The sequence below is a fragment of the Solea senegalensis genome, unplaced genomic scaffold (assembly GCF_019176455.1).
Source record: "Solea senegalensis isolate Sse05_10M unplaced genomic scaffold, IFAPA_SoseM_1 scf7180000016018, whole genome shotgun sequence".
NCBI classification, from domain to species: domain Eukaryota; kingdom Metazoa; phylum Chordata; class Actinopteri; order Pleuronectiformes; family Soleidae; genus Solea; species Solea senegalensis.
This window is the reverse complement of record NW_025321552.1, coordinates 116758-140145: the sequence shown is the minus strand read 5'-3', so window position 1 is coordinate 140145 and position 23388 is coordinate 116758. Positions and strand designations below refer to the sequence as shown.

The 23388-nt window shown below is 39.2% G+C and overlaps 1 protein-coding gene across 1 annotated transcript in view; it reads left to right on the top strand.

Annotated features, from left to right (window-relative positions):
* Nucleotides 1-2886: 2886 nt before the first annotated feature.
* Nucleotides 2887-23388, top strand: part of atp6v1ba (ATPase, H+ transporting, lysosomal, V1 subunit B, member a) — a 31388-nt gene continuing 10886 nt past the window's right edge. The window contains exons 1-6 of the mRNA XM_044017906.1: nt 2887-3097; nt 16483-16538; nt 19255-19353; nt 21177-21270; nt 21860-21937; nt 23071-23210. Coding sequence (XP_043873841.1) covers nt 2989-3097; nt 16483-16538; nt 19255-19353; nt 21177-21270; nt 21860-21937; nt 23071-23210 — 576 coding nt within the window. The 5' untranslated portion in view covers nt 2887-2988. The remainder of the gene's footprint in view (nt 3098-16482; nt 16539-19254; nt 19354-21176; nt 21271-21859; nt 21938-23070; nt 23211-23388) is intronic.

Here is a 23388-nt window from a genome sequence, read left to right as displayed (position 1 = left end):
TTCAAACACTCGCTTAGGAGCTATTGTGCAGGGCATGCTGCGTCAAAAATAGACTGGATCACAGCATCAAAAATGGGGAAAAAAAGCAAGTCTTTAGGAGGATGCATGTGTTCCATCATTTCATTGTGCGTGTGAGTGTGTGTGTGCGTGCGTGTGGGAGAGAGAAAAAGGGGTTTAGATACAGCATTTGATACAGTGTGTGTTGTGTGTAACTGCTATGATTGTTTTCATTAAATACAACTTATGCAGCAATGTCATAGTTTCATCTCCGTTTGCTTGACTGGTTTCTCTCTGTCGATGACATCATCTGCTCTTCTCCTGCGATGGGCCAATGAAACACGAGAGGAGTTCTGGCACCAAGTGCTCTTCACTTATTTTATGTGACCTGTCATTCAGACATGGTTATTACAATCTTCTCAGAACAGGTGAGTCCATACACTGCTCATGACATTTGTAAAGAAGAAATCATGTGTTGATCAGAGTAAAATGCACAGTATTTGATTTCTATAGGTTGATAATGTTTGATAATGTGGTGAAGCAGCATGGACTCAAGGGAACTTTAGTCTGGAGAGAGCTTTAGTGAGTAGTTGTGATTCAACAGTGACAAATAGACACAATAAAATGCAAACACAAAAGACAACACACTGGCTAACGAGTTAACTAGTAGTACTAAACAGTTCTGAACACACTCCGATTACCCTGAAAGTCAGAGCTGTCATGTACGGTATTATACAAATGTGGTTGCACATATGCTATGTTCTTTACAGCGGACATGGAGGTGACAGGAAGTCATGATGCTTGCATTGTGTCATGTACAGGAGAATTTGTGTACGCTGTACTCTGCTCTGGTGCTCATTAAATTCAAAGTTCAACGCCTCCATGGTCATTTCACAAAAGTAGCGAGTGAAAGTGAATAACGTTAAAAGGTGACCAAAGTGTCCACATCCTTGAATATAAAAGCAGATTTCTGTGGATTGTTGGAAATGTTTTGGCTAATGTACACTACTAAAGGATATAACATTAGCATTGTTTTTTTTCACACATTTTAATGCTGAAACCTTACTTACATATGGTATCTTTAATCAACAATGATTAAACTGAACAATAAGTTCAGTTTACAGTGAAACTGCACAGGTTTTAAATATATGACGACGATGGATTTTATGTACAACAGAAGAATTTGACAACATGACAACTCAAAGCTGCTGTACACTACAGTTTTGCCAATCAGCCATTCACTCACACTTTCATACAGCGCATCGTGGGTATCACTCATTCACATGCTGCTGTCAGGAGCAACCCATGGACACATCGGCATGCAGACTAGAGCCAGGAATTGAACCCACAATGTCTGAGTTGAAAGCACTTAGCTATACCGCTGAGCTACCGTCCTCCATTTTCAAATCAGAACAACATTAAAAAGGGATTCATTTTGGTTTGTGGACAAAATAATATGTAACAACATCATGATTTCGAGGTTTGGGAAGCAATGATTGATATTTGACCAAACAAGTATTTGATTATTAATCGAGAAAATATTTCACAGATTAATTGATTATAAAAAAAAATATTTTGAGTTGCATCCCTGTACATTATGCTGAAAAGTATGGATGCACGATATATCAGCATTAATATCAGTTCAAAAAAGAAAGCAGCCGCAGTTGGGAGCCCAATACAGCAAGTACTCGACCAAACGAAGACATTCAAGTACAGTGCAAAGGCCAGGGCAATAACGATCAAGGTGATGGAAATGATTGCTCTTGACGACCAGCCATTTTCCATAGTGAAGGACCGAGGGTTCCAGCGGTTGACAGAGCATATTGAACCGCGCAACATCCTGCCAAGTGGGCGCTACATTTCCGACATTTTTGATCATTTTGATTTTGTCTTTTTCACAGATTTGAGTTTAAATAGAGTGGACTTGAGCTCAAAACATGTTTTGCAATTTAATAAATGTCTGGTTGCCATAAATACTGGCAACTTTGATAAAGTAACTTTGTCAGGGTATTATTTTGATTTGTAATTTATGATCCAAACTTTCTCACAGGAGTTTAGTGAGTTGAGGGAGTTAAACTGTACTTTGCCACTACAAGTGGTAAAGGTTTCTAAAAACCTTTACCACTTTACCAACCTTTGGTCACTTGTGTTTTATGGTAGCCCTGTAACCTTGTTATTTGGAGGTAAAACATCTTTTGAAAATAAAGGAAGATATTCAAAATTTCAACTTGCATGATTTTTAGTCTGTACAAAATTTTATCATCTCAGAAACTTTCAGAAAGATTTGTTGTTTTTAGCAATGCTATAACGACAATAGAGGATAATTATTTCTATTTCAATTTACTAGAACACATACAGAAAATATGTATGCAGTTTTTTGTTCTTTTAAATAAAAAAAAAACCTCTACAGGTGTCAAGTATTTAGTGTGATCTACACTTACACTTGAACAATAAGACAGCTCTGTGAATACTGGAGTGGAACGTTAATTAATGTTACTGGTAAATCCTGTGTTTGTCCTACTATTTCATTTAAAGAAATATCTACTAAAACGTCCACTACACCAGGTTTATTCAAGACATGCTTGAGCATTACATACAAACGTTGCATGAGTTAAACTCATTGACAGCTCGCTAATGTATAAGACCAGCTTTCACAGAATTTGACAGACAGAAAAAACAACAGAGCTGGTGGTGCCTGAAACCTTTGCACAGTACTGTATAAAAGAAGAAAAAGGACTATATACAATGAAGTATTTACTTTGCTGTCAAATATACAAGAATTGAATATTGACAGTAAAGCTAATGCACCTACTGTATTGTCATGTTTTTAAAATAACATACTAACCTTTCGCACCCATCCTCCACCGTCTTATTTCCGGTTCCTGTGTGTCATGTGACCAGCGCTCCTGTCATTTGTGTTAATCAGCAGCATTTAGCAAAGCTCGCCGAGCACAGTTGACTTTCTCAGGTTTTCCTTCTCTTTGTCCAACGATGGCAACGCTGGTGGCAAACAGGCCGATCGACGTGAACGGTGTGGCTGCGGCGGCACGGACTCACACTCAGGCGGTGACCAGAAACTACATCTCTCAGCCCAGACTCAGTACGTACCGTTAACAAGCTGCCGGACTAGCACTAGCTGGTGGCTAACAAGGTTGTTGTGCTGCATTCAATGACGCGGAGACGGCGGACAGTGCGTCAATATTTCTATTTTAAATGTATGATCAATCTTAGCTTTTATGGACAACATATGCTGACAGACTGTTCTTCTGATAATCGTTGCTTTTCCAATCGACCGAGAATGCAGCATATGAGGGGACAGGGTTAGCATGTGAACAAGCTAGGAAGCTACACATTACATCTGTGCTCGTGTCACTTTTGTTATTTAATGGGGATTCGCGTCGATATATAATCACGCTGCAGCAAGTACCCATTGTTTCACACATTCATTCATTCATTCATTCATCTTCATCTATCTGCGTCAAAACGCCAATCAGCTAAGCTAACACGGCAACTATATATAAGCAGCAGTGACCGGTCAAACGTACTGTTTTAAAATTGTATAATGATACAAAGGTGATCATTTAATTGTCAAATGTCTGTCACAATATAAGTGCATTTAAGAATGGGGACAACATGCATAATGTTGCGGTAACCGCTCACGAGCTCAGCGTCACGACACGCTCACTGTGGATTAGCAGTTAGCGTCAGTCAGCTGACTGCGCTGTTATCGCTCACATGAATGAGACTTGTTTGTGTTTTTTTAACGCTTTTTTTTCTTCTGGGTTGAGATTGAAACATGTAACGTTAACTCTGTTGCTTCTAGAGCGCAACGTTTCTTTTGTGAGGTGCATTGCAAGAACGTTGACGGTATTTTAAGGATCACGGATGGATGATGAGCGAGTCTCCGTCATGTGACTGGATCACATGAGCTGCAGCTTGCAGTGAAATGGGAAGTGATGTGAACCTAGTTTCTGATCTGCTTTTTTTTTTTTAAAGTAGAATTGTTTTTTTTACCCTGTGTCACATGATTGTGACACGGCAGAATTATTGGTAGTAACTTAAAATAGTATAATTAAAAAATCAATATGATTCAACATATTAAAATGCTTTATAAGTAGGTTTGCAACAATTAGTCAATTTTAAATTTGTATTTGTTTCAATGGAATAATATACATAACTCCCTTTTTGAAGTATTTGACTCACAATGTTTAGTTTATTTGTTTGTACTATTTTAAACCCTGATATTACCAGTGTAAACCTGTGATTATATGGGAATCATATGGACCATATATACACACACATATATATATATATATATATATATATGTATGTATGTGTGTGTGTGTGTATATATGTACTGTATGATTTCCATATAATCACATACGTGTGTGTGTATACATACAGTGCCTTGTGAAAGTATCCGGCCCCCTTGAACTTTTCAACCTTTTGCCACATTTGAGGCTTCAAACAGACTCCGTCTGACACAGTCACTGGACTGAAACACAGCGGCAGGGTCTGTGATGTAGCTCGCCGTTTGCGATCAGCAGTGCTGTCCCTAAATACACTAGACCACGTCTTTAGGATTGTACTTTTAGGTGATCTACTGTTGCACCAAAGTCCCTGCTGGAGGCCATGTCTGTTAACCTTTATCTTAACTGATAGCCATTTTAACATTCCCCTCAAACAAAACAGTAATTAGATCAGGTCTCTTGATTAGTTAAGCAAATGACAGGTTTTGGATTTTTTGCTCTGTGAACAGGTACTTATGGTGTTCTGTAAAGAAAAGGTGCAAATGATAGCTCCATTGATGACATCCCACTGAAATAACACATCATTGATCTACATTGGTGCTCACTACATTGTGTTTTTGCGATGGTCTTATTTTCCATTTTGCTGCTTGTGCTGATTACATGGATTGAGTCAGCACAGGGGATTTTGGTGTGGTTTGGCACATTGCTCTCTGAGCCTAATGTTGAGCCTCTCTACTGACTTTGATTATGATGTCGTTATGCTCTTATTCTGAGCTGCATTCAGGCAATGAAGGTAGCAAGGTGATGGCTTTTCCTTTTGTGCAAGTGTCAGAGAGGCAAGCGTGGACTAAAAACCTTTTAGCAAACTGGAAAGAAATTACTTAATGGAGCTACAACCACCTAAAAGCTAAGAGAGAATGCAGGATGTAATAAAACTTGTCCAAAAAATATCAATCTTACCTGATATTCTCTCATTTTGTTGTACCAAGGACTTGCTTGCCTTTTTTCCTCTCATCAAACATGTAACCCACATGCCAATCCTGATGATGAGATAGCTATTCATAGACAAATCATCTCAAGTCAGTGTTGGTGGAAATTTTTGATCCAGGTATGTTGTAGATCCTGCTTAAACATATGTGTTGTTTGGTTTTAAACATTCTGAACCAACCAAGATCATGACAACATTAACTGCTCCACTGGATGTTGGTCCACTTATTACATGGCTCCTTACAAAGAACATAGATAATCAGAAACAAAGTATTGATTTTAGAATACTGTATTGCTTCTTAGTAGTAAAATTATAGTGTGGAAAATATTCCACTGTGACTTTGATAAAAATGACTGGACTTTGTAATGACTCGTAATTCATTTAAATCTGCTGTCCCGCTGCCCTAATAACATAGAACAGTTTTCATTATTTATTAACAATTTTAATAATTATTTCTATATTAATAGTGCTCAAAACATAGTCACTCACAGTAAAGTAGGATGGAATAAACACTCCCTGAACGGCAAACCACTGACCACAGAAGAGAGTTTTGAGAGCAACTGTTCACTGCTTCCATCTATATTATTCTTCATCACACTCTGCTGTAAGTGGTTTGATTTTTATCACTTCGTGCCTCTCATCAGTGGACTCTCTCTACTGTTCAACCTCTCACATAGGTGGTGAAAGAAGCTAATAATGTTTTGAGCCTGTGAGCAGTGGCAAATGCTGTTCTGTTATTATTCACACCTTTCATTTGCAAAGCAAGTCCATGTGACTGGGGATGGGCATTTCAAGTAACAATACAATAGTTAAGCCTGAGCACATGCACTATATTTGTATTCAACATGTACGTGCATATGAGTGGTCATTCACACTTCACATGTTTGTAAACAGAGAAATGATAAAATTAAAAACAATTAAGTTATTTTTCTCCAAACTGCAGGATGAGTTTTGTGGCAACATTTTGGTGGAAGAGGAACTCGAATAAGGCAAACGGAGAAAAATAGATGCATGCTAAGAGCTCTATGCTATAGATCGGTGTTTCCCGAACTTTCTCAACAAGGATCCACTTTTTAAAGACGCATAATGTGGCAACTAATTTCATTATGTTTTGTTTTTGTAACAAATAATTTTCAAGTAGAGATGTACCGAAAAGTCAGTGAAAGACTTTTATCACCGAAACAGGATGTTGTGATGACGAAATGACAGAATCTGCGGCTAGCACGTGCCTGTCTATTCACACTGAATACACTATTATACACAGAGTGCAGGAGTGGTGCACTGTGTGTCTGTCTTCTCCAGATGAGGAGCATGCACCCTCTGTCTGATATGTTCCAGAAGATCCTTCTACGTATTTTCATAGATTTCTTAATAGATTTATCCTTTGAAGCATGAATATTAATCTATACAATTGCAATGTGTGTTGACTTAGTGAGGTAAGCACACACAGTCCCAGCCATAACAACAATATTAGATTAAAAAAACCATGGGGCAGAATTTCTTTCTGTGTTTCGGTTTTTGGCCAAATGTTTCCTGGTTTTTGGTTTCGGCCAACAATTTTCATTCTGGTACATCCCTATTTGCAAACGACATTATTAAACTATTTTACAACTTCATTTTATAATGAATTAAATGTTATGTAAATAATACACACAAATCTTAACTAAAAGGTTGGAAAAATTCTGAAAAAAGCATCTGTGGGTCCCGATCTAGTCTTTGAGAATCACTGATTCCTCCCATTTGTTGTTACCAAGCATGCACTGCAATACTGCTATGATTTCATTTGTCCTAATATCCTAAAATATTGTTTACTGTTAAAACGGCCTCAGCAGTGCTTTTATTCACTCACCTCCTCCATTCCCTCCCTGTCACTTGCGCAGACACACAAACGCACATCGACAATGTACACATCTCCCCTCGGCCTTTTTAAAGCATGTCTCAGTTGCTGAACAAAGACACAATTAACAAGCATGGCGTTCACCGCGTGGTACTGAGAGTCGTGCACCTGCTGTGAAAGGTGTGCATAAAAGCACCTGAACACAGAGGGAATCACTGATTGTCTTACTAACACGAGGATATGCAAGGTTTGCAAACTAACATTTGCAGTGAGAGTTTGAAATCTGACTTTATTTAATATAGCTAGTTGCCAGGCATCAAGCAAGTCTATAAGATCACGGTAATGAGACCGTTGTTCACCACCTCATTGACTTGACAGAGCTCTAAGGCAGCTATTGAAAAAAGCCACAGCGAGACGGAGCAGGAAAAAAATAAACAAATAAAGACATTTCTCATCAGACCAAGTCTTTTCTTTCAAGAGGCCTTTGTCTCTCTCTCATGTCAAATGTGACAAAAGCTATTAGCCCACGAAATGGCTGGCTTTTGTTTTAGCAGTGCATTCTGTCATTTAGCGCAGTGAAAAGACATGGAGCAAAGGCACTAATTGTAATAATGTGTAGTCGCGATAAACAACTGTCTCATCTGTCAGTATGAAAGTCATTTCTATAAAATCAATGTTATTTTTGTCACAGTTCTTTAATCCACATTCTAATTAGGCTTAAGCAGCTGGTTCGTCAGTAGAAAAGCGACTGTACCGTGGGCGTTTGCCATTCTTTTCATGAAAGAACATTCAAATGTGGGCTGAGGATTTGACACCATTTCTGTCTGCAGCGTGAGCAGAGTCGGCCTTGTGAGTGGCGCACTTGTTTGCCAACTGCGGATAATGAATTTCCCGACATCCTTCTTTCTCTAAAGGACCTAGTGGGTCATTTAGAGAAGTGAGTGTGTATTTTCAAATTCAAGAAATCCCCCAGTTCCATTGCTTAACTTTGCTGTAACAATACAGTGATTCGGTTTCAGTGGTCAAGCGTCTTTATGGCACCAGGACTTAATTGTTTTGTTTTTTTTATTCGGGCTGTGATTGTGTTGCTGACAGTATTACCGTGGATGACATTTGATACAGATCTGTAATGTGCGGCTGAGCCTGTGATGTGCTCGACTTCCATGAATAAAAAAAATGTAGAAAGAAAGATATTATCGTCATATCGTGATAAGGTATCTGTGATGGATTTTTAAGGCTGTTGCATTGATAATCAGCATATTTATTATATTGAATTAATTACTGAAATCACTAAATATTATAAATTCAATATTATGTTGATTTAAAAGATACATCAAAATGACAATTGTATTTAAAGTCACTTATTATCACTTCTTTAGTTTTAGGCCAAATTATTTGAAGTATATTGAATTTTATTTTTATTTTATTGAAATTTATTATACAAAACTTTATTTACAATCACTGAAAATCAATGGCCCTTTCGCAATACCCAAGTACTTGCATACTTGGGAAGTACATACTCAAGAAGTACTACTGGAGTACATACTCGCCAAGTACAGGAGTACGATCTCTTCAATTGGAACAGCAGCTACTTCTTTGTTCTACTGTTTGAATGGCGGGTGGCGCCAATTGCTTAAGTCTCATCACAGAGTTGATAAATGAACATATGAAATACTTTTAATAAATGCATATGTACTAGTGATAAATAATTAAATAGTGAAATAATTCTATATGTTTTTTTACATACAATTAATTGGTATTTTAATTAATTAATGATACATTTAATTAATTATTTAAAAATGTATTCATTTAATTAATTAATTAATGGTGGATTTATTTATTTGGCACTTTCCATCCTCCATACGTATATTGCGCACGGGATGTGAATATCTGTGTGTGTGCACTAATATTATAACTGAAATGAGTGGTACTTTGGTTTGGTTCCTAGATCCTGCAGTGGAAATGCTATGTGCATTTCCTGCAAAAGTCTCTCATTCATGGAACTGTGCAGTGGAAAGCCACCTCATGTGACCTCATGCAGTAGTAGTGAGCACAGGGATTGTCTAGCTGGCAGCTTCATAGTTTAAAAGGACTTCTGATCTCAGTATCAGCAGTTACTCGAGTTTGTGATATCGTCTAGTTTGTGACATCTTTAATCTTGAATAATTCATGCAGCAAACAGCAGAGCCCTCTCTGCTGGTACAGTCACACTCAGGCCATGGCAGATGACGGTCAGTGCAGGGAGGTAGGGAGTCCTGTGTCTACAGAGTACCCGTGTACCTGCAGGGTTCAATAGCCCAGCTCAATGTGTTGCAAAAATTGAGCCCCCTTTTTCAGAATGGTTTTATGTTCTAAAAGTTGTTAACAAAACCCTCAGCTTGGCGCTTCTGTCTTTTGGTTCCTTTTATTTCCACTTTGAAAGTACAAAGCAGTTTAAGTAGTGTGACAACTTGATTTGATGTTTTGTTGTGCTTGTGTTTCCCAAACCCGAGCAACTTTTTTTAATTTAGGAAAAAGGAACACATTGTCCTGTTTGTTGTGTTGGTGTAGTCCTGTTTGTTCTTTTTAGAAAAAAGTTTTCATTTATTTTAGATTTTCTTTTCTGCTAAAGGTTACGTCAATATCTTCTATCCCACAATTGTTCAGATGGTACTTGGATAATCCGATGTTTGGCATTCTAATCAATTATCACAATTATTATTATTATTATTATTATGTTTTTTTTATTATTGAGGTTCCAAGTGAGCTTAGCCGATACTAAAGTGTGACGTTGTCAGACTGCCGTCCACTGATTGGTCAGAGAGTGTCAACACTACAAATTGCTTTAATCTCCAACATTTACCAAGGAAATGTCTTAAATCTCATCATTTAACAGAAGAGTCTGGTGTATTTTGCGATGGCGAGCAGCAAGCTGCATCACAGACCCTGCCACCGTATTTCAGTTCAGTGCCTGTGTCAGACGAAGTCTGGGATCCCGTCATGCAGGAAGTACTGAACTAATCTTTTTAATGAATGAGTCTAAGGATTCAGTACACCCAAAACAACTGCTGTACAAGTCAAATCATAGGATTTATTTTGGTTCCCTTCCCATTTGACAATCTGAGACTCTTCTGTATGGTGGAGATGAGGCTTGAGTTTCAAGTTTGTTTCCCCACATTTAGCTTTCATGCTCATGTGGGAAAATCATTTTATCACAATGTGCTTTTTATATAATTCCATATCAAGGATATATATAATACAAATAAATAATATAAATTCTATCAAATATAATATCTTTTAAGATGGTTTTTGCTTCTCAAAGGAGAGTGACAATACACTGTAAATACACTCCAAAATATTATGGGCTGTATTACACGATCATTTCAGATAATACGGGGTTTTATTTCTTTGGCTTTTTAATGTTTAAATGAAGGATATTTACGTGTGTTAGAAACAATGACATTGACTGTAAATGTAGTCAAATTCGGCTATAACACAAATAATTAGGCTTAAAATGAATGTGATGTTTTTTTTAAATATCATTTTGACAATTCCATGTGCTTTTGATCAGTGTTCATTTATGATATGTAGTGTATTTCACAAATGTGTTCAATATAATAAATATGATGATCAATGTAAAAAGTCATCAAAGATACTTTATCATGATTTGACCATATCTAATATATAAGACCAGATATTGTCTCATGTCACCATATAGATATCATATCCATATATTGCCCAACCTTACCAGAGACTGAGGAAGCTAAATGGAACGTGGCCATCATGTACTTGTGTCCTGTCCATGCGTCATCACAACATCCTGTTTCCATCGCTTTGTTTCGATGTTAAAAGTCTTTCAGCCTAAATGTTTTGGTGCGTCTCTACCTTATAAGTAATGTACAAATATTCTACACTTAACTGTAGCATCACAATGAGACATATGAATGAATGAATAAATAAATAAACAAACAAGCTTGACAGAAGGATATACTTGGATCATGGTGATGAAATGTAAGTAAAGGATACAAGAAGTCGGAGGACTGTAAGTAACTTTATGGACTCGCTGTTGCATGTGTTTGGCTGTGTATGTGCTGAGGTGAGGACGGGGGAGGCTGGGGTGAGTCGGTTGCAGGGATGGAGGAGGCCGGGGTGAGTCGGTTGCAGGGACAGAGGCAATTAGCATTCCCATGTCCAGCGGGGCTGTGGGAATCCCTTGAAGTAGGTGCCGAGGCGTGATTGTGAGGCTGCACATCACAGCAGCCACTGCTTTGTAGCATTGGTTTATTGTCGGAGCGATGATGCACCCTCATTGCCATCCAACCTCCAGTCTCCTCCTCCTCCCTCCAGTTCTCCTCTCTTTCAGCTGGGAAATTGAATTGTGGTGGAATGCTCTGTGCCTCTTTTCTCTGGCACTTGAATGGGCTCTTTAGTATTTCACACCAAGGTGTCCTTCAGGGTGCGAGGTCAGGCTACCAAAACAGCTTTGAGTGGCGGATTAGGACCAATTAACATCTTTGTACACAAAGAGCTCTGGCAGCTGAACAGGCTGTGGGGTGACCCACACTACTGTTGCATGCCAAACCAGGGGACTGCTACACTTGAACTGAAGTAGCAAAAGAGTGGTGGAAAAAGTTTTCCAAACCTAATGGGAAATGTTGCCACTTCACACCTTGTGAACATATAGGCCATTGAGCAATTGTTATGTTTTGAAATGAGAGAGCAAACTTACTTTTTTACTCTTTTCCTCTTTTTTTAATAAATGGGCTACAGTATAGTGCCTTCAGGGGTCGTCCACACAAGTTAGTTTTTTTGTTGTACACTGAAACACATTGAAACTGTATTTTTCTTACATTTTCATGTATATATTGTTAGTGTGGATGAAGACATTTTCTGAAACATTGCTTATGTGGCGTTAATCCCTCTGTAACTACTCCTCATACATTTTTCTCATCCCCACTCTAGATTGGTGTCACCAAATGGCTGAGGAAGTTGTTAGGAATATCTTATTTCACATTGTTTCCTCACAGCAAAAAGGTCATAGGTTTGGATCCCAGTTCACCTCAAGTACTCTCTGTGTGGAGTTGGCATGTTATCCCCATGTGTGTGTGGGTTCTCTCCAGTTTTCTCCCACAGTCCAATTGGACACTCTAAACTGACCATAGGTGTGAATGTGACTGAAAAGATGCCATGATCTCCTCCCTCTAACCCACAGCTGCGGCCCACTAATAGTAATCATGGCAACTGATGATTTAGGTGACACATGAACCAATCTCAAAACCCCTCCTGCTTCTCTGAAATCACACGTGTGGAAATATTTTGCATTTTGACATTGTCCAATGTTATTGGAGGTCAGAGGTTAGATTTAGTGACCTTCAGAACAACACAGCGCTACATGACTCTCTGTGACTTCTCTTCTTTTTACACTTAGTTCAATTGACTGCTTATAGTTAAATTGATATTGTTAATAAATTAAATTTGACAATAAGGTCTTTGTGTGGTAAACTGCAGATAAATAATTGTCCATCATGTCAAAATGGCTGCAAGCAGGGGGACTCATGTTCCCACCAATAGCTAATAATAGCTAATAAAATATACATCTGCATAAGTGTACGATCTCGTAAACATATGTTCACTTTTTACGTCTCGCTCTTCCGCGCCCATAGAGAGGATCTTTGTTCTCAGCTTGTGGGGAGACGGGAGCTGCTGGTCTTCTTCTTCTTCCTGGTTTGGTCCATTTCTGCCAAATGCACAGGAAATGTATGAAGCGCCAAAGTCACAAAATAACAAATTTGAACTTGCAGATGGAGCTAGTGGTGGATCAACAGCTCCTGTGTGCTGTGATGTCAAATTTTTGATATGAAGAGTTTTGAAAGCAGCACAAACTGTAGATTCCAGTCAGACAAATCTATCTAATGAGATAAAGTGGTGAATATTTTCTCAAGATATCAAAGACTTAAGCTGGAATGGATTATTATGAGCTGAGTCTTGTTTGTGGGTAAAATCAGTTTTTCCTTGTGTCCCCATTGGCAGTGATGTTTTAAATGAGTTTCCTACTTCCATTAATATCTTTGAACAACAACGAAAAAGAAGATTTAAAATCCATGTACAGTATGTGTCTGATGTTGTGCTCGTTAAAGTGAAGTGAATGAAGGAAGTCAAAAGTACCAGCCCCCCACCACCACCACCACCACCACCATTACTGACGCTCTACCTAAGGATGCACTGACTTATGGATTTCTAAGAGGTTACTGTATAATTATGTAGCCCAATTTTCCTTGCGGCATTATCATCACCCTTCAGGAAATAGCCATATGTATCTCTTTTGAGATCTGTGAGCAATTTGTAGGCTAAGTGTAGCTATTAAGTCCTTTTATAAACATGGCAAACACGGATAATTTGCCCTTTGAAGGAGGAAAAAAGGCTCGGCCACAAGAAAACATAATGTTTTGAAAATTTGATGGAATTTTAATGAAAGCTTTTGTTACCATAATAATTCCTGTTTGGAAACTATGCCCTTATTTTCATTACAGGATTATAAACTAGTTAGAGTTCATGTTATATGTAGGACATGTATTGTAAGGTGCCTCCCACACATACAAATATATAGCATAATATAATGGATGCTCAACTGTAGCACACTGACAGGGTACTTTGTTGGCCCCCAGCTTAATTAGTAGCATAGAGAATACCCCCCGTTAAGCTTTAGAGCTGTACATTTGTACCAGTCTGCTCTAATTTCCTCGTGTCTTTGATATCGGCCATGGGACTGACAGTTCACAGATAAAGGGGAACAGCAGACAGTGATGGAAAATGGAGTGGAAACAATGCTGCCATCTCCAGTTCCCACCCACTTCAGTCCCATCTCTCTGCAGATGTGCAGAGGGCTAGTGTTGGGCGGTGTTGGCAGAATCCTCATGAACTTGAAGGAGTTCTGCATTTATAGGAAGAGATTTGTGTGATTATAAAGTAGTCTTGTGAGTTTGTGTCCACTTGTGTGGATATTGTATGAAGCACTGACACATAGTCAGGTTTGACTGAGCCTGACACAGACAGTGGCTGAAATCTGTTCCTTGTTTCAGTAAGTGCAAGAATCCTTGAACTGTTTCCTGGTGCTGGTGCACAGACACTAGGGAAGAGCATGAGTATTTGATCAGTTACAATATTATATAATAAGACGATCTGGTCTTATATTTTGGTTATCATCATGTTGTGATAAAGTATTTGATGAATTTTCCTGGTTTTAAAGGTTGTTGCATTGATAATTATCACATTATATTGAATAAATGAGTGGAATACACTTAATACTATACATTAAATAATATACTGTATACAGAGAAACGACCTGTGTGCAGCTTTATGTCCTCATTTATCTCGTATATGGATATACAGTCTAAAAATATCCAGATATTCTTTATGACTCACATCTCCCAGCCTTATGTTATTAAAAAGATGAAAAAAATGAATCGATTATTATTCAATTACTAAATGAATTGACAACTATTTTGATAATCGATTAATCAGTTTCAAGCTTTTTTCATGATTAAAACAAGATTTCCGATTGTTATTATGTGATTATTTTCTTCATTTCTTCTGCTCTGGATAACACAAATCATTTAAAGTGAATCTTTTTGTTTGTGGACAAAACAAGACATTTGAGAACATCATCATTTCCAGGTTTGACAAACACCGATCAACATTTTTAAGGTTTTCTGATATTTATGGACCAAACAATTAATCGTCAGATTAATCGGTTATGAAAATAATCATTAGTTGCAGCTCTGCAATTCTGTCTGTTCTACAGTTCTGACTTTTTTTCTGACCAAGAGAAAGATTGTTCACCTTTCGTTCCATTTGTGTGGATAGGACCTCAGCCTAACATGCTGTGGATCCCGCAGAGGTGATATGATTTACCAGGATCTTTGAATTTACTTTCACTGGCTTTGATGTGCTGGAGTTTAGAATATTCAACAAATAATACCACTGGATATTAGAATAGTGTTGCTAGAATAGCCCATCCCTCGTCAGTACCTCCATTAAAACCCTGTACTTTGTCTCTGTCCTATTTCCTCATAGCCAGTCGCAGGTTTATCACTGTCACACCTCAGAGTCCTAATACGACGTCCTTTTGCAGCTTAATGGAAAAACTGTGTCCTCAAACCTTCACCTGGCCGAATTAACACGTCACTGCTATTACATGATTGAAACCCTCAAAGTAACTTTAACAAGACCCAACACAGACACTTGTTACAATATAATGTATCGGCTGCAGGAAGCGACTTCCATGTCAGTGCGAGTTGATTTTGATCACAGAACTGAAACCTGAGAGAGCCTGGACTTCAGAAAAAAACTCATTAAAAGTACCAATGCACAGCACCAATCGCATCAATTGTGAAATGGCGAGGGGTAATGTGAGTTGTAAGGACACAGGATTCACTGCACTGATTGTGCAAAACCACTGGAATGTTTCTTTTACGCACAAATAAAGACGTGAATACCTGTTACATTTTAGTGATAATTAAAGGAATACACAGCAGCTGAAGTTCAGGGAAATGGCAGGCGTGTGCGACATTGCTGCAATATTTGATGTGCAGTCTTCATTGAACATGAGTATGTCCTTTCAGTACATCCTAATGTAGTTATTATCATTTAATATTGGGGAAGGCCACAGGCTATACCCACCAACCTTCTTTTGGTGATGACCCTTCATTTAGTGCTCTATTATTACAAGGCTGAGGGCTAACAGTGTGCCTGTGTAACAGTACTTAACCATTTGTGAACAAGTAAATCTCATGCATTTTATCCTGACATTTGCCTTTGACATTTGGGTCTGGAAGTGGGTGAAAGCTGTTTAAGTCTCACCGTGAAAGGTCAGCATGTGATTATTAACCATATAGGAAGGAAGTCTCCATGCTTTCATGTTGATTGGTGGCTTTCAGCCACACAAGGACAAGCCAATATTGTCAGTATTGTCTGTCTTGTTTGACTGTCCTGTGGCCTCCCTGAAAAAAAGAAATGAACCACTAAATGTAAAAGAGCTGCAAATAATGATTCATTTAAATTAAAGTGGATCTTTTCTCTTTCTGTGGCCAAAACTGGCGCGCCAGCATTAATATCCGACCCGGTAGATGAATTCAAGCCAGTTCTGTTGGTCAAGTTTGCTTCAATATTAGTTCAATATTGAATAGTTTGGATGAGAAGATATGATGGCCCCTTGGCCGAACCTTCTTGCCGACCCCTGATTTAAATGATCTTGTTTTGTCCACAAACCAAAGTGATTCAGTTTTAGTGATTTCTTTGTTATATGAGGGAGGGAATCCAGATATCAGATATTTATAAAAAAACACTCAAACCAATTTATCGATTGTCAAATTAGTTGACGATAAATGTAGCCCTTAATTTAGCCCTCAAATATCTGCCTTCTTGTCTTTCAGCTTACTCTACTGTGTCTGGTGTAAATGGCCCCCTGGTGATCCTGGATAATGTGAAGGTAAGACAATGAATGGCACATTTTCCACATAGTGTCAGATAAAAACAACGGTTTTACCCCTTTAAAACAAAAAAGGAGTGGTGTGTTGACCTGGAACACACAAAGTGTTCATTTTAACAATTCTTTTTTTTTATTATCTGAACAGTGCAATCAAACAATGTCCTTTGTAACAAAAAATAAATAAATGTGTATATAATAGAGCGTTTAGGCAAAAAAGCATCAGTCTGTGCAATTGTGCCTACTTGTGCCAGGAACGATGGACATTTAACTTTTAATTTATTTTATTTAATTTAAAGTATGTAAGACTTGAAGTTGACTCAGTCTCAGATTGTTTGGATTTAAAAGGTAAACCACACCTCTGCAGTGCCTTTAGGAGAAAGAGTGTCAGCCTGAAAAAGAAACCTGACAGAACCAGAATCAAATATCTGGAAAAAAGGAGGAAGGTTTTAAGTCTAACTTTAAAGGGGACATATTATGCAAAATCAACTTTTTAATCATTTCAATACCTATATTTGGGACTCTGGAGGCCCTACCAGTCGCCAAAGTGTGGAAAAAGAATACTCAGTCATGTTTTCGTGGTCCCTCTTAGTGTAAGTATAGGCCATAAAACACTCCATGTTGAATTCCCTGCGCTTATGACGGCAGCATGCGCATTTCACCGCGAATGTTACCGCCCACCAGTAAGTTTACTTGGAGAGCTCCACCTTAGCTCCACCTTAGCTCCACCTTAGCTCCACCTTAGCTCCACCTTGTCCCTGCGAGAGTGCAGGCGAGGGAGGAAGAGCGGTATTATGTCAACGCGGAGGGACAAGTGTGCTGTTGGTGGCTGCACAGTGGAGCACAGTGTTTTACAGAGGATTTTATATATGAAGCTAATGTGCCGGATAAAGTCAGCAAACGTGTGTTCGCACCACTTCACATCAGACTGTGGCCAGTGGAAAGAAGAAAAGGTCACGTAGAGCAACTGACCATTCTGACACGTCCTAATTAAAAATATTTGTTCAGTACGTCCTCCATGACCGGAGCACAGACTCAGTCTGATACAGTCACATACAGCGATCAGCGGTGGCGATCAGTGGTTCTGTTCCTAAGTGTTTTTAACTGATTTACAGTTGGACGTCTCTTCCTGTGACGGCACTCTCGCTGTTTTCTGCACACGCTGCCATGTTGATATTGTCAGGGAACTAGTGGAGGGAGGGGGAGACGAATAGAGTTGTAAAGCGCTGCAAAGAGGACAAATCAGAAACCCCCTGGAAGAAGTGGGTGTGTGTGTTTGCCTGTGTCTCATTTGCATATAAAGGGACCATGCACGAAAACTGAGTGTTCTGAAAGGGGCGGGTCTAACAGGGTTATTGAACTGCTATGAGGCTTCATCCTTACGGTATTTTGACCAAAGCATGTCACTGACATGTTCATTAGGACACCAGGGAACTATTTCAATGGGGGAAATAGGGTATAATATGTCCCCTTTAAATACAGAGGGAGGCTCCACCTCCCAAACTGTCATTGGGAGCTGGTTCCACAGGAGAGGAGGAGCCTGGTAACTGAAGGCTCTGGCACATTCTGCTCTTATCAACTGAAACAAATAAACCTGTATTCAGGGCCCTAAGTGATCTGTTGGGGTGATAAGGTAAAACAAGGTCTTTCAGGTATGAAGGGGGCTTGATCATGAAGTGCTTTGTATGCGAGGAGCAGGATTTTAAGTGGAACTGGAAGCCATGGTGATGTCATCTAAAGTGACAATGTGGTCAGAAAGTTTTTCTCTGAGGTGTTTTGAGTATAATGACCTCAGTTTTTTCTGAGTTCAAAAGTAGAAAGTTACAGGTCATCCAGGTCTTAATGTCTCTGAGACATTCCTGGAGATGAACAACCTGATTTATTTACAACCTGCCAGGGTGGAGTTGAACTTGCGACCATGATGTATTTTGCACACGCGGTACACAGGGTACCAGTCTTAACCACTGAGCCACTCCACCCCCCAACTAAGAAGGTCTAAAAACCATGTAGAACTTCTCAGCTTGAATGAGTTGACTGGGGAATGTCACCCACAACTCCCACTTCCAAGTTCCCATTTAAATGTAATGTCATAATGTTTGTGGGTTCACACATGCAATCGTTGACAGAACTCCAACACCAGTTGTTTCTGATATCGCGTGCGAGAGGAATAATTTCCTGTTTTTGGGGGGTTAGCCTTATGGAATTGAAAGGTGCATCTCCTTGAGTCCTTGTTGACATTATCTGTAATCTATGTGGAATAAATTGATTTGCATTTGCTGTGAACTCACCATGATCTGTAAATTAGTGACACATTTGTGCTAATGCCTTTACAATCTGCTGTCTTTTTAAAAAGAACCTTTGTAAGAAACATTCTGCTCCCCATAAACGCAGAAATCAATTGGCCACAACATGATTCATTAAAATTCAGCTTTAGCTACAACATTCTGCTCGTCTGTTGTGCATTTTTTTCCTTTCTTCTCGAATAAAATACCTCCTCACAGTGATTATGTTCTGGTCACTGGACAATGGTGGAGCAAGGGTCTTTACAGAGTTCACAGATCGTATCAGTTCTTTCTTTTCCCCCTAATATACAACCCAGTGCTTTTTCTTCTCACTTAACATTATGGACGTGTTTTCAGTAAACTTTTATTGTCTAGTATTTGCAGATGCTTGTTGTACTAGAGATATAAATTACAGCTGTTGAATCTCTGTGAACTAGTTCCCCAGATACGCAGAAATAGTCCACCTGACTCTGCCTGATGGCACCAAGAGAAGTGGGCAGGTCCTGGAGGTGATTGGCAGCAAAGCAGTTGTCCAGGTAAGAAACAGGATTTCATGTGAGTGCCTTTGTTATAAACCTCCATTATGCCCATATGATCAAGGCTGCTGGCTGATGCACCGACTGCTCCTTCAGCTGCCAATGTGTTTGAAATCTTTATTATTATTATTATAAATATCTCAACAAACATTCATCTACACATGATTTGAAAGAAGATTGTAGTGCTATAGCTTAATAGTACTCATTCTGTGTAGATATATATTTTTTTTCTAGTAGCGTACTGTGGGGTTTCAGTCAGGGCCTTCAGTAAAAAAAAAAAACACGCCATAGCACACACACACACCACTGCGCATCTATAGGCTACTGCATCATTACCACCACATCTTCCATTATGTCACTATATGACACAAAAACAAGCTTCCACATAAGCATAGGCGTCAGCTACGCGGGGAACACGTCCCTGGCACTATTTATGATCAACACTTTTGTCCTCACCACTTCTAAAAAATGTTATAAATGTATCATTAACACTCCAACTACGGTAAATGATGTACCTCTTGGGTGTAGGTCTTCCTCTTGAAATAATTTCCTTCTTTTCTCCAAACGATCGCTGTAATAAGTGCACACGAAGGAGATCATGATGGATCGGTGGTGTTAATGCAGTGATCATAGTTTACTTCAAAACCCGCCAAAGGTTCAAACGTCGTTGATGACATCACTGGGGGCTAGCGCCAGACACATCGCTGGGCCTGGGGCGTTCTGTCACTATGCATCACATTTTGATTGGATGACGACACACGTCAGTCAAAGTTAGAACCAAATAGGAAAATGGCAGCTTCAACAAAAGGCCAGCAATACTACTAGAGCAGGTCCACGGAGCTATGATGCATTTAATGACATCCAGGAAAATCCAGCTCAGCTTCACAAAAAATAACCATATTCTTTCTGGAAATATAATCATAACATATTGAAAAAGTAATTTAATTCAGACACGTTCAGACACACATTAATTTCATTATTAAAAATAACAACAATAATAATAATTTAAAAAAAATTGTGGGCTGTCAGGGCCAGCAGAGAAGGCCCTGCTGGCCCTGACAGCCCACAGTTTATTTCTCGGAAAGGAAAGGATCTTTATTGTCATTATACTGGAACTGATATTGCACAACAAAATGGTGAGGTCAGATAGAGGGTTGATTACCTCAAAGACAAGAGTTTGTGATGAAGCTCAGGAACTGAACCTACAGTAAGATTTTTTTTAATTTTATTAATCCCCTTAGGGAAATTATTCCTCTGCATTTGACCCATCCTAGAATTAGGAGCAGTGGGCACTGAGTAGCGCCCTGGGGAGCAATGGGGGTTACCTTGCTCAGGGAATAACCCTAACCCACGTGAATGTAGTGCTCACTGGACGATACCACGCTCATTTTAGATCTTTTAAACTGTGAATCCCTGCTGATATATTGACCTCCTACTGCCATTTCAAGCTGTTTCGTAGGCATAATTAATAATTAGTGTTAACATAATTATGCAATATGTGATCCAGTGATTTTGACCATTCATCACTAGTCTTAATTACAGCTGCAACTAATAATCAATTCATCTTCAGCTGTTTTAATAATCAATTCATTGATTTGGGTGGGTTTGTCAGCTTCCTTATTGTAAAAGCTTTGATTATTTTTGGTTTGAGGGCAAAATAAGAATTATGAGAACATTATCGTGTCATGAATCATCAGCTAATATTTTTCAACATTGACTAATTGATTCATTGATAAAATAGTGAGAACGACCAGGTCTGTATTTACAACCGTTAACGATGGTCCTGTGAGTGACCGTTGCTTCTGTGTGTTTAACTTGTGAAGGTGTTTGAGGGAACGTCCGGCATCGATGCCAAGAAGACTGCCTGCGAGTTCACTGGTGATATCCTGCGAACGCCCGTGTCGGAGGACATGCTGGGTATGTGATGAACACGCAATCCACATTTATTCATGACAAGTTACACTAAAAAACAGCAGATATTTTTCACATAAAAATGAAACATTGAAACCGTGCTGAATACTGTATAAGTATTTTGACAGCATTTTCCACCAAAATGATTATTATATTCCTAAAGTTTTCATTCTCCTCATTAAATGGTTAAAGCAGCAGAACTGAATCACACCTTCTCTGAATGCTCTTGAAAGTCTGAATCAGTGCGATTATCTCAGTACAGCACAAGGTTACATATATTTGAACAGCCGTGGAAAGTAAACCTGCCTTTGTTTCTGAAGCATCATTAATCACGTCTGTGAGTTTCTAATTACTTCTACTTGTTACTTGTAGACTCGACAAGAGCCATCAGAAGCACTTTCATGTTTTTAGACTCTGACACAGAACAGAAAAGATCAGATGCTGTTGGAAGTGTCATCTAATGAACTGCATTTTATAAAGAGTTTCTTAGTAATTATCTTTGAATTCAACTTCACATAAACCACATAGTTGTTATTTATCAAACATTAGACTTGATTTCTGCTCAACTCAAAGGAGAAACTCTTCCTCTTTTCAGGGCGCGTGTTCAACGGCTCAGGCAAACCCATCGACCGTGGGCCCAGTGTTCTGGCCGAGGACTACTTGGACATCATGGGTATGTTTCCTCACATAACTGTGTCTGTCTGTCTGTCTGTGTGGGTATGTGACCAATCATAAGAGAATCAGCACGGAGGCTTCTCTGTGCGGTCGCTCCGTGACCATCAGTGTCATGGTTCCGCCCAGGGACATGGCTGACGGTAAAGCGGCTGCCTGGACAGGTACCAGTGGGTAATCCGTGCGTTTGAGTCCCGCATGCGGTCCAAGAGAGTCGTGGTTGGGCTGCGCTCCGACGTCTCCACAACCCTCGGGCGCGTGAAAAGAATGGAGAAGCAAAGCGAGGCGAATCCTACAGATGAGATGGATGACTAAACGGAGAAAAAATAAATTAAAAAAATGTTGCATTGACATCTATTGATTGGATCATTTTGTGACTTTTGGGAAGTTGAATATGCCAGGCAACAAGTCGAGACTGTCACACGTGAAGGAATATCATGGACACATGTACAGACACACATGGAGTCTGATTTGACTGTCTAGAGCTAGACTATATCTCTGAGTGCTACCTGATGCTGAAACATGTTTTCTTTGTCAAATGTAGTAAAAAAAAAAATAATGTAATGTCTGATGATAATGGGAGCAGGACTAGATAAGATTTTGGCTTCTCCCGCTTTCCCTTTCGGTTATGTGTATTGTGTGAACTGCACTGCTGGGTGATGAGTGATCTAAATGTCATGACCGAAATAAATAAACATATATAACATTTCTCATCGTAGTCTACACTGAATCCAAAGTGATCCCACAGTGGACTTGAATGAAGACAGCATTTGCATGCAGGGCACTGAATGCCTCCGAGGAAAGTCAGTGACGTGCGGATTGGCTCTGAAGGCGGCATGAGCACTGAGCCTGAAGTGCTAGGGATGGATTCAATGGCAAGATGCCACATGAAGAGATTCATGGTGGGCTTGTGTAAAAAGATGAGCTCTAGTAACAAAGTGAAGTTAAAATATTTGGACTGTGAACATGATTTTACAAGTTGTTGTGGAGTTTGGTCAGCTGTGAAATACAAAGCCAGATCTGCTCCGACCAAATCAGAAATGTAGAACTTGAAGCTCCATCCCAATTGTCTCCTGAGCTAGGCCCAATACTTCAATTCCTGTAGTGAAAACTTATGCTCTGTGTGTTTTCCAGGTCAGCCCATCAATCCTCAGTGCCGTATCTACCCTGAGGAGATGATCCAGACCGGTATCTCAGCCATCGATGGCATGAACAGCATCGCCAGAGGACAGAAGATCCCAATTTTTTCAGCTGCTGGGTTGCCACACAATGAGGTGAGACCACCAAACAGACTGTGGTATTAGTTTGCCAGCACCATGGAAGTATTTTCCGATTGGCAGATAATTGGTATCAAATGCTACATTTTATTTTTCTAATGGAAAAACTACAAAATAATTACAAATGGTAAATGGTCTTTATTCATGTGGAACTTTTTCCAGTCCACTCAAAGTG